This window comes from Molothrus aeneus, chromosome 1 (assembly GCF_037042795.1).
Source record: "Molothrus aeneus isolate 106 chromosome 1, BPBGC_Maene_1.0, whole genome shotgun sequence".
Taxonomy (NCBI): Eukaryota; Metazoa; Chordata; class Aves; order Passeriformes; family Icteridae; genus Molothrus; species Molothrus aeneus.
Window position 1 is genome coordinate 101819601 of NC_089646.1, and position 13526 is coordinate 101833126.

General features: G+C 41.5%; 1 protein-coding gene across 3 annotated transcripts in view; it reads right to left on the reverse strand.

Annotated features, from left to right (window-relative positions):
* MTCL1 (microtubule crosslinking factor 1) overlaps positions 1-13526 on the reverse strand; it is a 103153-nt gene that overhangs the window by 40725 nt on the left and 48902 nt on the right. For all 3 annotated transcript variants that reach the window (XM_066561727.1, XM_066561718.1, XM_066561736.1), the window contains exons 4-5: positions 7688-7747; positions 466-1791 (exon numbers count right to left, since the gene is read on the reverse strand). In XM_066561727.1, the coding sequence (XP_066417824.1) occupies positions 466-1791; positions 7688-7747 (1386 nt within the window). The remainder of the gene's footprint in view (positions 1-465; positions 1792-7687; positions 7748-13526) is intronic.

Consider the following 13526-nt stretch of genomic DNA (forward strand, 5'->3'; position numbering starts at 1 on the left):
TGTAAGCAGGCTTTTCAAAACACATCACTTAGAAAACTGCATTTGGTTGGGTTCTTTTGGCAACGCTTTTGAGAACATGCCTGACCCTTTTACAAGAGAGCATAATAAAGACCTCCTCACATTTCTTAGCAAGGCTTCTAATTTACATTCACCAGATTTTTTTTTTTAATTAATCTCCTTTTTTTATGGGGAAACACTGCTGTTACAGACAAAAACAAGACAGATATCTTTAACACCAATGGATTAGCCTTTTTGCCACGAGGAACCGCCTCTGAATCAAAGGAGTTGTGCAAATAAATAAAAGAAAAAAAACTATAAAGTGTTTGTTTAACATTACACACTTAATACACTGTGGGTCTGAAATCATAACAAAGCAGCTGTGAGGAAAATTAGCTCTAGGGTAGCAATTGCCAGAAAGAAAGAGAAACGATAAAGAGAATGAAGGCAAGTAAGAGGCTGACCTACCTGGAAGTCAGTGATTAATTCCTTCCCCAGGTTACCAATGGGAGAGTCTCGGGACATGGAGGTCATTGTGGATAGGAAACTGGAAGACTCTGTGAGATGGGGAAGAGGGGAGAGGTCCTCCATCTGCTCCTTAAGGCCCTCTCCAATGTGATCAACCTTTTCCAGGAAGGTCTGAAGCTCCTTCCGGAAAGCTTTCATCCTGGTGTTGACAGTGTCCAGAAGCTCTGGTTCATGCTTATCTTCTCCCCTTTCCTCACCACTTCTGAAATCCTGCTCTGTGGATGGGCTGCTGGTTACGTGCACCTTTGCATCATAAATCAAGCTGTCCGTATCGGTGATAAGGCGTTCCACAGTCCTCTCAAGTCGCTCGGCCTCACGTTTGATGTTAATTAATGACTCAGTGTCCTCTTTCACTCTCATGAGCTCGGTGGAGCACAGGTCGCTGACTTCTGATGGCTTCCCACTCCCAAAACCCGACGTCTTCTCATATACTTCTTCGGAGTCACTCTCACCCCCAATGGGCCCCTCTCTCTTTGGCTGTGGCGGACGACCATCTTCGCTGTCACTCTCTTTTTTCCCAGCATCGCTGTCGGCATCGCTGTCCCTGGGGCTGGAAGTGCGCAGGCCCAAGTGAGAGGCCAGATCGTAACGCTGGACATTGGACATCAGGACCCTGTTCTCATACTGGAGCTTCATCACTTTCCCGCTCAGCTCATTGATTTGTGACCTGGCCGACTTCAGCTCCTCTTGCAAGGTCCCACCACCCTTGGACGCTGCATCATCCAACCAGCCTGGCTCCTGGCCCGGTTCAAACTTGAATTTGTTCAGCTCATTTGTTAGCTGCTTGTTGTGATCCTCAATTTCAGAGATTGACCTCCTCAGCAGCTCTGCTTCCTCTTCCACAAACTGCAGGTGCCTGCGTAGCTCTGTGGCTGACTCCACAGAGTCTCCGTAGGGCGAGGTAGGAATGCTTGAAATGTGGTCCCTGCTGAGACACTCTTTTTCATATTGGCACCTCATATCCTCCATCTCAGCTTTAATCCCCCTGTTCTCCACCTCCAGTTCCACTATTTTTCTGCCCAGTATGTTGGCTTCCTCCTCCACCAGCTTCAAACGAAGCTTCAGCTCAGCCTCCCTGGTGCTGGGTGGGCCCCCTGCTTCCCCAGTAGGCAGGGGACTGTCCACATCTCCGTAGATGGACTTGTACTTCTGGAGCTCCTGCTCCAGTTCGTCCTTCTCCCTCCCCAGTTTGGCCATCTTCTTACGCATCAGCGCTGCCTCCTCTTTGGCAAACTGGAGCTGGCACTTCAAATCAGCACTGTCCTCCTGCCAAGAATAATCACCCCCCCAACCCAAGATTATATTACAATAGAAGAACAACCAGCAGCTTGTTTTCCAAAAATCTCCACCTCCCCATCCTCTGACCTGTATCTGTTAAGTATGCAAACAATTCACAGACAGAGCTGCGCAAACCACACAGTTGACACATTTCATGGCTTGGTCTTGGTTAAATTGGCAAAGCAGCTTGACCAGAGTTAAAGAGGGAGAAAAAAAAGTGTGCCTGTGCAAGTGTTCAGTGATGTAAGAGTGCCAACACAATATTTTTTCTCAAATGCTGAGCAGACTTTGTGGAAAATAATGACTCAAATGAAAAGGTTCCATGATTTGCTGGCGCTTTTTGTTCCATTCACTTTTTGTTCCATTTACCTTTAATGACACGCTTGTTCCCCTTAAGCACCATGAAACAAAGACTACTCAGATGAATTTGCTCCTCATAATCTCAAATTTTGGGCTCCTTCAGCTAGAAAGCACAACAAAGGTGTGCTAAACTGCATGGCTGCCTTGAAAAGTGAAGACTTTAATTACCGTGATCTCACAATTCTGTGAAATAGACGAAGTTCCTAACTTGCTTTCCAAATAGGAAACACACTGTTGTGTCTACTGCTGTTATTATTAGGACAGAGCAGATTGTGACCTCTGTTTCTGGGATGAACTGTTCACAAGGGAGATCAGTGAAAACATGTGAAAAAGCAAAGAAAGATTCATTAAATCATGTTTACATCCAAATCCATCCCATGTGAAAACCTGCATTTTTCAGGAAGTACCAGGGTATTGAATGACTATTTGGGGTTTTTTGTGTGTGTTGGGCATTAAAGAGTACTGCATCTCATCTCAAATGAAAACTCCAGTGTGTATTGTGCTGAAATAAGAGACATGGTTAAGTAAATTCTAAGCCAATGAACAATTTCTTTGCATGAATCATTTTCATGAATTGTCATGGAGATACAGGCACTTGGCCTCAAAAGAGACACATTTATCAGCATTAGCAGTATAATGGAAGGCAGGCTTTGAAAGATGATCTCCTGAGACAGCAGATTTTATCATTGTTGGTAGGCCATGTGGACATATGTGCAATTATATATGGAAAATTCATTTCGGTCTCCGGAGCACTGTTATCTTTCACAAGCACCATTTTGCTTTAATTCCTAATAATGGAAACCAAATTCAGAGGAAAACATAACTGACTTTAATTGTTCACCCAGATCAGGCTATGAAAAAAAAAAATTACGAAACTAATTATGGCTCAGTAATCTGAGGAAATTATTTAATTTCTATAGCACAGATCCTAGCACACTGGTTTTCTATGTTACCTAGATTAATTTTGCCACATTCTATTTACACAAATACTAATTATGACTTAATTTCAGCTGTTAATAACTGAATAGACACAAAAGCAATTGGTTGTATACTTCTGAACCCAGTAAGCTTTCTGATTGATGCTGCCTGCTGCAGGTTGTGACTTTAAAATGCTAAATAGAAAAAAAGTTAACTTACATGTTAAAAATATGATAGAGGTAAAAATTAGTCAAACTTTTTGTTAATATGTGGTTTTAATTGACAACCAAGAGCCAAACACAACTGCAATCAGCTCATGGGTTGATTAAAATTTTGGTCATCATGTCTCTGGCATCAGAAATATAAATTTTAAATTAATTCAAGCAAGGTACTTATGATTGATTAGAAGCAAAGCCTTAGAAGATAGACTTTCTATCTTCTCTATTGTCTCCTTGTATACACGTCTCTTTTTCACACATGTATTTAAAAATTGCTTTTCTCTTTATAACTCAAAAGTGCAAATTAAGAATCAAATTAAAACCTGGGAAAATCCTATGCGGCCTCTACTGCAGTCACTCTGAATTTTGGTTGCTCTGGCTGGATAAGACTGTATGATTAAAGCATCATCTTTTTCCAGGGTTGTGCAACACATTACCTCTGTTTTTCCTATCATGGTGAATCAGTTTATCCCCAGAGCTCTAGGTTTTGCTTTTAGGGAAATACAAAGATCACAAGGAAAGTTACAGCCAGACTAGTGCTGCACATCAGAACCCACAGCTGGGATGATTATTCCTGGTTATTTATTTATTTATCTGTTAATAGCTGGTCTGACAATTTTTTTATTCTGTCTTTGTAATCCTGCATTCTTTACCCAACTCCTTGTCTTCCTTTGGCTTCAAGAGCCCAGCTGTCTGTGGCAGTGGCTGGTGCCTTGCACCTCCCTGGCTGGAGCAACGCCTGGCTGAAGGGGCAGCCTGCCCCATTCCTCTGCTCTGGGAGCACCAGGGCCCTGCTGCCACCCTGGGCTCCGAGGCACCTCCAGCCAGACACCCACTGCCCTTCAGACAGTACAAATAACAGCACTTGGGACAACACGCTCAGAGCTTTGACGCTTTTGAAGAAAAGGGAAAGGCTTCGATGGGCTCAGGGTCAGGGCCCCAATGTTTTTGCTCAGCATCACTGCACGACTCAGTGCATCTGTGGAGTTAGTGTGTTATTATTGCAGGACAAAACCACTTTTAACTCCTTTAATGGCATCATTTTATTGCCAGGTTTTGTCTTAGCTATTTTATTTTTTTTAAAGGATCAAACTTTCAAGTTTTGTTTTTTCGCAAGAGCTGAAACAAGCAAGATTTTTTTTCATTAGACAAACACAAGCCTTATACAAAACAACAGAGCTGATGGATGTTAATCTTGCCTACTAAATATGGATTCCATCTGGAAAGGTGAGAAAGCTCTAGATCTTCCTCACTTCCCTGCCAGGGAACATCCCATTCCCCTGACAGCATTTTTTCCAAAGGAAAAGAATGGTCAGGAGAGATTTATCAGCCAGATCTAAGCATGCCAGAAGGGTAGGACTCCAACCTTCATGCATCTGTCCCTCTGAAACTTTGTGTACAGAAATATCACTGATTTCTTGATCAGTTGAAACCAAGTAGAAACAGTGCGAGAGTGAGACACCCACACAGGCAAAGCAGAATTTTGACATATAAGGCAAACTAAAGAGAGGCCAAATCACTGAAACTAATAGCTCATTATTAGTTAAATTGTGAATAAAAAGACAGGAGAGGGGAAAAAAGAAAAAAGAGGGAAAATAGCCTTTCCATGGTTTTGGAGGAACAAGAGGCTCAAATCCCAGGGGCTGAATATGTACAATGGCCTCCTGACTGTATTAAACATCCAGTATGTGCATGCTCTCCTAAAATGTGTACATAGGGCAAATCATAAAGAAAGAAAAGAAGGAAGAGCACTGTAAAGATGTGACAGTCACGGTGCTCTGTCATGGACGTTGAGAGATCATTAAGGATAAATGGGAGCTAATGATTACCGATGGTGATAATTTGCATGCAATTGCACTGCGGCTCTGCATGGCACTTCAGAAGGATCTTAATGGGTAAAAAAAGCAGAAGAAAAAAGCCCAGATCCTTCCCCACAGAGTCTGCTGTCTAATTTAGACAAATGTAGAATGTGGAGATAAAGAAATGAAATGTATAAGAAATAAATTAACTTAATTATGCAATGTAAATGCATAATGTGTGAGAGATGTGATCAGAATGAAGAGCTGATCAAAAATTCCCCAATACAATATTTCTTTTCTGGCAAGAAGACACAAAGCTAGATAGAGGCCAACACCATCTCCTCTACCACCACCACCAGCTCAAGGGAACTGCCAGGCAGAAGACTGGTAAGCAATTTTGGGGTTGCAGGTCTGATGACAAGGCAGTACAACCAGCACCCAAGCATCTGGCTGAGTGCCAGCACTCCTACCTTGCGCTGGAGAACCACTTTTCTTTGTGGTTTGCCTGGTGCCTGGTATTTTCCAAGAAGCTCCGTTTTGCAATTCTGCTGAATAAAAACTTTTTTTCTTCAATACTGCTAGAGGTGGGAGAGTGCTACTACAAATTCTGCTTTTACACAGCTTTAAGACAATCAACTTCATGGGCATTATTTACTTGGTGTGCCTTGTGGTGGGTGTGAAGTTCCAGTTAATTTTCATGATGAGCTTGCAGTAAGTAAAAACACCAGTCTTGCCACATGCTGTATGTATCTGTACACATGTGGATGCACAGAATCTAAGTTTGAGGCCTTCTCAGTCACAAAATATATAATGGGTGTTCATTCTAGGTATTTAAGGCATCTGTCCCTGAAGAGCAGCATTTTGAACCTCCTGGCCTGTGTCTGTACCAACCCTTTTGGGCCATGCCCAGCACCAGGCAGCTGCTTGACCAGGTCAGGCATGTGCTGTGATGTGCCTTGATCTCAACCAGCAAATACCTCTGAATGGATGCCTGGGTTTGGAGACACTGGAGATATTGGTAATATCCTAGAATTGGGAGAAAGCCAGCACATGTACATATAGGCTGGGCTATGTTAGCATATAAGGTTATTTTTTGGTCTTTTTTACCCTATAGAGTTGGTGAAGAAAACTGAATGGCCACCTTGCAGAGTGCTGATGCAATGGTTTTCATTTCCAGCTCCAAGTCCTTTGTTTGCAAGAGTTATGATGTGTGTGTAGTGGGTAAAAGTTTTTCTCCCCCTGTGGCTTCTGGGATCACTTCTCTTTGTTGAGAGCAGTGCTGAGCTCACACTTAGTTACTCAGTTCATTTTCTGAAGTTAATTTTGTTAATTTTGTGAAATCTTTTTAAGGCTTTCCAAAGCAAACTGAAGCTGCTCTTAATGCCTGGATTTGGGTGGAGGAAGCAAGCACGAGGATCCATTCTCTTTGCACAGTTCTGTATTTCCAGGAATGAGGAAAGGAAGGACAGTGCTTCTCACAAACCCCTATGGACACAATTGTGCCTTCATGTAGCTTCATCTGTAATTTGCATGTGTGTGGGCATGTGTATATATTTCATCTGTGTATTTTACATACTTGCAGAAAAACAAACTCTGACCTGACTGACGACTTAAATAATGCTCCATAGCAAGAGCCTCATTTTAAGGTATGATTAAGCCATGCTTGTGTCATCTTGGCCAGGACACTCAGTCTGCTGTGGCCTGGGAAAGCAGGCTGAAGTGCCCTGGCCACTGGCCAGTCCCCTAGTATGCCCACTCAGCTGCCTGCCCTACCCCCTCAAGTTCAACATATTGTAGTGATTTATTATGGTGTCAATTACAAATCAATGGACTTTAGGACTAGACAACCCCAAGGTCTTGGCTGTGTACGCTGAGCCTGCCGAGGGGGCAGCAGGGGAAGTGCATCCCTTCTCTAATGAAGGCACAATGTCTCTCCTGGCTCCTTTCCCAGCAAGGTGAAATACTATCCCCATCTCCCTGGCTATAAACAGTAACTGTGCTGGGAAAAGCTTTAACTCCTACAGTCAGCACAAAAAGCAGAGGAAACCAGGCGGACTGCTTTCCTGAGAAGGACTGACCAACGAGATTCCAGTAAAATACGTGTCCAAAGAGAGACTGAGTGGGCAGCTTGGGCTCTCTGAGGTACCTCAGCTTTGGGGAGCACAGGTTCCTGCAACATCAGGGAGATCAAAGGAGACACGAGAGCTCAAGAGGTGTCACTGCAGTGTGTGAACTGCATTCCTGCCAAGACACTCATTAGCACAAAACCTTTGGCACAGTGTATAAATTTAGTTAGTCCCTAAGCTGTGATCCAATTATTTTGTGAGGCAAGGTGATATGCTCCTCTTGTAGCAAACCTGCAGCCTCAATCAATGGATACAAGCACAATGAGCCTGAGAAGCTGCACAGTTTAGTGACTGCACTTCTGTCCTAAATTGCTTCTGCATTATCTCTGGGAGGTCTCAGTAGATTAAGGTCTAATTGCACTCAAGTTAATATACCTGATGGCCCAGTCAAAACCCATAAAAATAAATTTTGAGTTGTGTCATGTGATTTTTGCTCAAAGTTACATGTTCATGGAAACTATACCTGGGTAAATGTCTTTTTTTCTTTGTGGATTTCTCTGCTGCCTCTCCTCTTCAGGGAACTCTGCAAGAGAAGCAACGCTGTGTTATTGATAAGCTAAATACAAAGCCTGCAAGTCTGGCAGGTTTCACCACTATACAATTAATTAAGGAGAGAAGAAAGAAAGAAAGAAAGAAAGAAAGAAAGAAAGAAAGAAAGAAAGAAAGAAAGAAAGAAAGAAAGAAAGAAAGAAAGAAAGAAAGAAAGAAAGAAAGAAAGAAAGAAAGAAAGAAAGAAAGAAAGAAAGAAAGAAAGAAAGAAAGAAAGAAAGAAAGAAAGAAAGAAAGAAAGAAAGAAAGAAAGAAAGAAAGAAAGAAAGAAAGAAAGAAAGAAAGAAAGAAAGAAAGAAAGAAAGAAAGAAAGAAAGAAAGAAAGAAAGAAAGAAAGAAAGAAAGAAAGAAAGAAAGAAAGAAAGAAAGAAAGAAAGAAAGAAAGAAAGAAAGAAAGAAAGAAAGAAAGAAAGAAAGAAAGAAAGAAAGAAAGAAAGAAAGAAAGAAAGAAAGAAAGAAAGAAAGAAAGAAAGAAAGAAAGAAAGAAAGAAAGAAAGAAAGAAAGAAAGAAAGAAAGAAAGAAAGAAAGAAAGAAAGAAAGAAAGAAAGAAAGAAAGAAAGAAAGAAAGAAAGAAAGAAAGAAAGAAAGAAAGAAAGAAAGAAAGAAAGAAAGAAAGAAAGAAAGAAAGAAAGAAAGAAAGAAAGAAAGAAAGAAAGAAAGAAAGAAAGAAAGAAAGAAAGAAAGAAAGAAAGAAAGAAAGAAAGAAAGAAAGAAAGAAAGAAAGAAAGAAAGAAAGAAAGAAAGAAAGAAAGAAAGAAAGAAAGAAAGAAAGAAAGAAAGAAAGAAAGAAAGAAAGAAAGAAAGAAAGAAAAGAAAGAAAGAAAGAAAGAAAGAAAGAAAGAAAGAAAGAAAGAAAGAAAGAAAGAAAGAAAGAAAGAAAGAAAGAAAGAGAGAAAGAGAGAAAGAGAGAAAGAGAGAAAGAGAGAAAGAGAGAAAGAGAGAAAGAGAGAAAGAGAGAAAGAGAGAAAGAAAGAAAGAAAGAAAGAAAGAAAGAAAGAAAGAAAGAAAGAAAGAAAGAAAGAAAGAAAGAAAGAAAGAAAGAAAGAAAGAAAGAAAGAAAGAAAGAAAGAAAGAATATTCTCCTGAACAGCTGGGGATTTAATTTTTCATGATAATCCTTAAAAGAACAAGGTGATCAGGTCCTTGTCAGTGAATCTTTTAATGCCCAAAATTTCCCACCAAAATAAGGAATAAAATTAGTTAAAACTTCACAGAGGGGGGAACATCCTGCCCCCCCCCCCCCTTTTCTTCTATGGACCACCACAATTTTGGCTAAACTTTCTTTTTGCATGGGGCAATGATGCATGTTTGATTAATCCAGGGCAGAAGTCCAAGAATCTTACTCACAGTCGATGTGAAACACGTGGTGGAAACCTCAGAGGAAAGCAACCCCCCAAAAAATAGGCAAGGATATGCATGTTTAAGCTATGTGGCATAACATTATTTGTTAACCCGTGCTAGCAAACATACTGAAGAGCCCAGATAAAGACCAGATAATTCTCCAGGTACTTTTGAATTTACTTCATAAATCAGATATTATTGGTTTTGAAAATCTTTATATCCCTTTATAGGCAAATATTTTTAAGACATGGAAATGATATCATCATCACTGCTTCACCGAGAAACCTCTCATTTCCCAAATGGAAAAGCACAGTTTTCCTGAGAAGTGAGAGGTAGAGCACTATCAGGATGTTACCAACGTTTACTTGTGTGTCAAGACTGGTTTCCAAACCAGTGTGAGCTGGGCCTATTTAAAAAAGGCATATTTTTGACACTTACCGGGTTGAGGGGATCAATAGTTATCAGAGAAAAAAAAAAGGCAGAAAGCTGGGAACTGCAGAGTTTGAATTCAAAGCAGGCTGTGTTGCTCTGTCTGTGCCCAGAACCTGAAGGCTGATACTCCCCAGACCACCCCAATATTCTGGCCTCTTTTATTTATTACTTCAGTTTATATTTGCTCTGTGGAGGACAATTTCCAGCTGAGGTAAAGCCTGGGTTGTCATGGGTAGCCCACAGTTGGTAAGATGGGTTGCCCTGCTCCTCTGGTCCATGTGATGGAGCAGTGTCCCTGGACCAGCACTTGCTCCTATGTCAGGTGGGCTAAATCCCAGCCTCTGTAACCCACACTGACCCAGCATTGCAAACCAGGAGGGAAGAGGAAGGGACAGGAGGGAGAGTCATCCTGTTAATTAGCTAAGTCCAGCCTCGTGCCCAGCCATGAGCTGGCAGGAAACACGATGAGAGCTCGGGGACCAGCACACACACCACACACAAATCTGAACCAAGAGCTTTCCCTGGCTTTGTGGTTTCTGTCTGTTCAGCTATGCAGCTACTGCACATTATAATTATTGCACACTAAGACAAATCTCTCCTTCTACTCTTTGTTATACACAGATAAGTAGTTAAAACCCATTCATACACAGCACCATATGCCCAAGACATACTACAGTTTATTTTTGCTAATCTGCTCTCTACTTTAATCCAGTGATTTCCTATAACTAATGAAGCTGAGTAAGAGAAATGTCTTTTTCTGGATACTGAAACAGTTCAATAAAAAAAGACTTTAAAGACTAAAATCATCATATGAAAACCTGTTACACAAGCTTAGGCAGGATAAACAGTTACTGTTTTCTCTCCCTTTTTTCTTTTTTTTTTTTTTTTAATGTGGTGTTATTCTAGAAGCAGATATGTAACTGAAAGCAATCACCAGTCAGCAGCATCACTCCCAGGCACACAAGAGGGGTCACATTCTGGTTGAATAGAGATGGGGCATAACCCTGGTCCTCACATGTGACTTCTTTTCGATGTGACTTCAAGCAAGAGCAACTTGAGTGAAAGGAGGTTGTCTGGATACTGCATGTAATTTCTAAGTCCTTAGAGTCAGGGATGAGGCAATCAATTTCTATAAGGCAATCAATTTCTATAGAGGCCTCAATGCCCAGTTGTAGCAAATAGCTGCTCATCATGCTAGAAATGAAAAGCCTTGTGCCAAATGCTAAAACCTCTTGCTCTTAGGCAAAAGATTACACTTAGACACATCCAGCTCGAGAAGCTAGGGGATATAAACACATGGACTACAGTGTGCAAGATAAAGTAATAAAGACTTTGCTGTGTAGTATGAGACAATACCTGGAAAACAAGGGGAAGGGAATTAAAATCATGGTAGATGACATGGATGACAGGCTGAGAAACAGGTAGGTAGCAATCCAGCTTTGGAAACTGTAAGCTCCACTCCTAACTGAAACAATTAATTCCACAGATCCAGACTAACAGGTTTGTAACATATTGCCTTAGATGAGGCCTCATTTTAAGCATTTTCACACTGTGCTGTTTGGATTTGCATAAGAACAACTTTGTAATCAGTGCTCAGGTGGGAGCTTTGTATTTCCATAAGGCAGAGACTCAACCTTAGGCTGAGTCTGTGCTCGGTGTAAGAAAAAGACAGGAACATTTACCTTTGGGGACTACCAGTGGATTACAGGGAGAAACTTCCCTCACATGGATCAGTGGAGGACTTGAACACAAGCATGGCAGCAAGGCACTGCCTGCTCATAACCCCCTAAGCCCTACATGAAAACAAGGCATATCTCCATTTCAGCACTATGGGACCAGGCTGCACTTGTGTATGAAACACCAACCAATACAGCTGGGCTAAGGGCAGAGGCTGCTGCTGCTAAAAGTAGGGGAATGTGCTACAAGCTTAAATAATTTAAAATTCAAAATGGTCCAATAAATGAGCGTTTCTCTTTGATGTACAGGAGATTGGCATCAGAAGCTGATATGAATTAATGCTTGAAGGAACATTTCTATACTACTTTCTATACTCAAGAGACCAGCCAGGGTTGGCTGTCTACCAAGAAGTCTTTCAATGATGGTTAAACAAGATTTTATTAGTCCTTTGGTTAACAGAGTCTCTTAAGGAAGTGGTTACTTGTGCAGACATTTCCTACCTTTCACTGCAATTTACTGATGGACCTCTTGGCTACCAAAGAGAGCTAACGTATGGAGGCCCAGTGTTTTAAAAGTTAAACTTCCCAAAAGATTATTGGGTGTAGGGATTACAGTATTAACAGTGGAAAGAGACACAATGATTTTTACTTTCCCTAGGAGCCTAGCAGGGATGGGAAGAGGTAATTTGCATTTTCTGGTGAATTCCATTTTTACCAGGTCAAAGGAGAGTCCTCCAACTGAACAGTGAAAGTGAGCAGTGAAACCCACGTGGGGGACAGCAAGCAGGAGTCAATGCTCTAGAACTGGTGGTTGGGCAAAATATGGAAATAAAATTTGAGTTAAGAGCAATTGTACATGTAAGCACATGATAGACTACAAGTTTTCATACTGAAGCAAGTGCAGAGTAGGATGAGAACAGAGCTGTAAACAGGCATTGGTAGAGAAGGATTTGAGAGAACCAAGAGTCCTTAAGAGCTGCCATCCTGTCACTTTATTCACTGCTGCTGAGAGGAGCAAGTAATTTGGGTGGCAGTCTGACATCTGCAGGCAAGCATGGGCTTGCTATCATATGTGCATCAAACTGAACCTGCAAAATTCAGTAGCCAGTCACTGAAGTGACAATGCCTGCAACTCAAAAACAGAGAGGCTGGGTTGGAAAGTCCAGCCCCGAAGGCAGTTTCTATTACTGTGATGTGTGAGGAATTACACACCAGCATCACTGGCGCTTATGAGCTGTATTAATAATGTTCTGTGCCAGTGATGGCTTGCTACTGATTGCTTTGAAATGGATAATCACAATTTTCATTTGCATGCATTAGAAGATACTGCCTGTGAGGGACCTGACAGTATTTTAAAAAATTATGCACAATGGACTGCATCCACTTGCTCCAAATCCAGCAGTAGGTGATACAGACCACTTGCAGATTACCAGGAACTGCAAGGCCAACAGCTTCAGAGCTGCACATTGGCATTTCATAACAAGAGCTAAATTCTTGCTAGCTGTTGGGGCCTCTCATGTTCAAGAATGAACAAACCATCCAGGGGGACATAATCTCTGCCCCACAGAATGTGACTCATCAAGAGATCCTGCCAATGGACCGACTTTTTCATAGCACTTACTCTCCAAGAAACACCAGTGGTTTAAATGAAGGTAATTCTGCTTGGCATCTATGTGAATCAGAAGAAAACCAGATCCTCTTGTTAACAGATGGTCAGAGGGTGGATTTATCCCCAAGAGATGTAAACCAGTGTTCATTAACTGCACCACCAATCAGGAACACTTCACTGCGAGCGTTTTCCAGGCACTGTGCAGGACTGCATAGGAGGATTCTGTCAGGAGATGAAAAAGGATAGGGATCTCCATGTTCCTTCTCCAGCAAACCCCCTCCACACAAATGAAGCTCTGATGGCCACTGCATGCTGTTTCCCTCTTAACTTTTTGCTGCTTTGGACTTGCCAGACCCTGACAATGAAGACATGCATGATTCTCCTTCATCTCACTGTTTTAGAGCTCTCCCTGTTTGTCCAGTCTTGCAGATAAAGGGAAAAACCCTTTGTGCAGAGGTCTGACACTCTTAAATCAGTGATGAATAAACTCCTCTTAGAAGAAAAAAGCATGTCCTGGACAATGACCAGAACCTGTTTCTTTAGAAGGGGCAGATTCCAGCTATCACACTGCGCTGTCCTTTACTGTTACCAGCCCATTTGGGAAAAAGAAGCATTTCCCATTTCTGTAACAATATCCTTTATTTAAGGTAGGACAGGGTGACTTTCCATTCTTTCTTCAGGCCTGAAGTGTCTC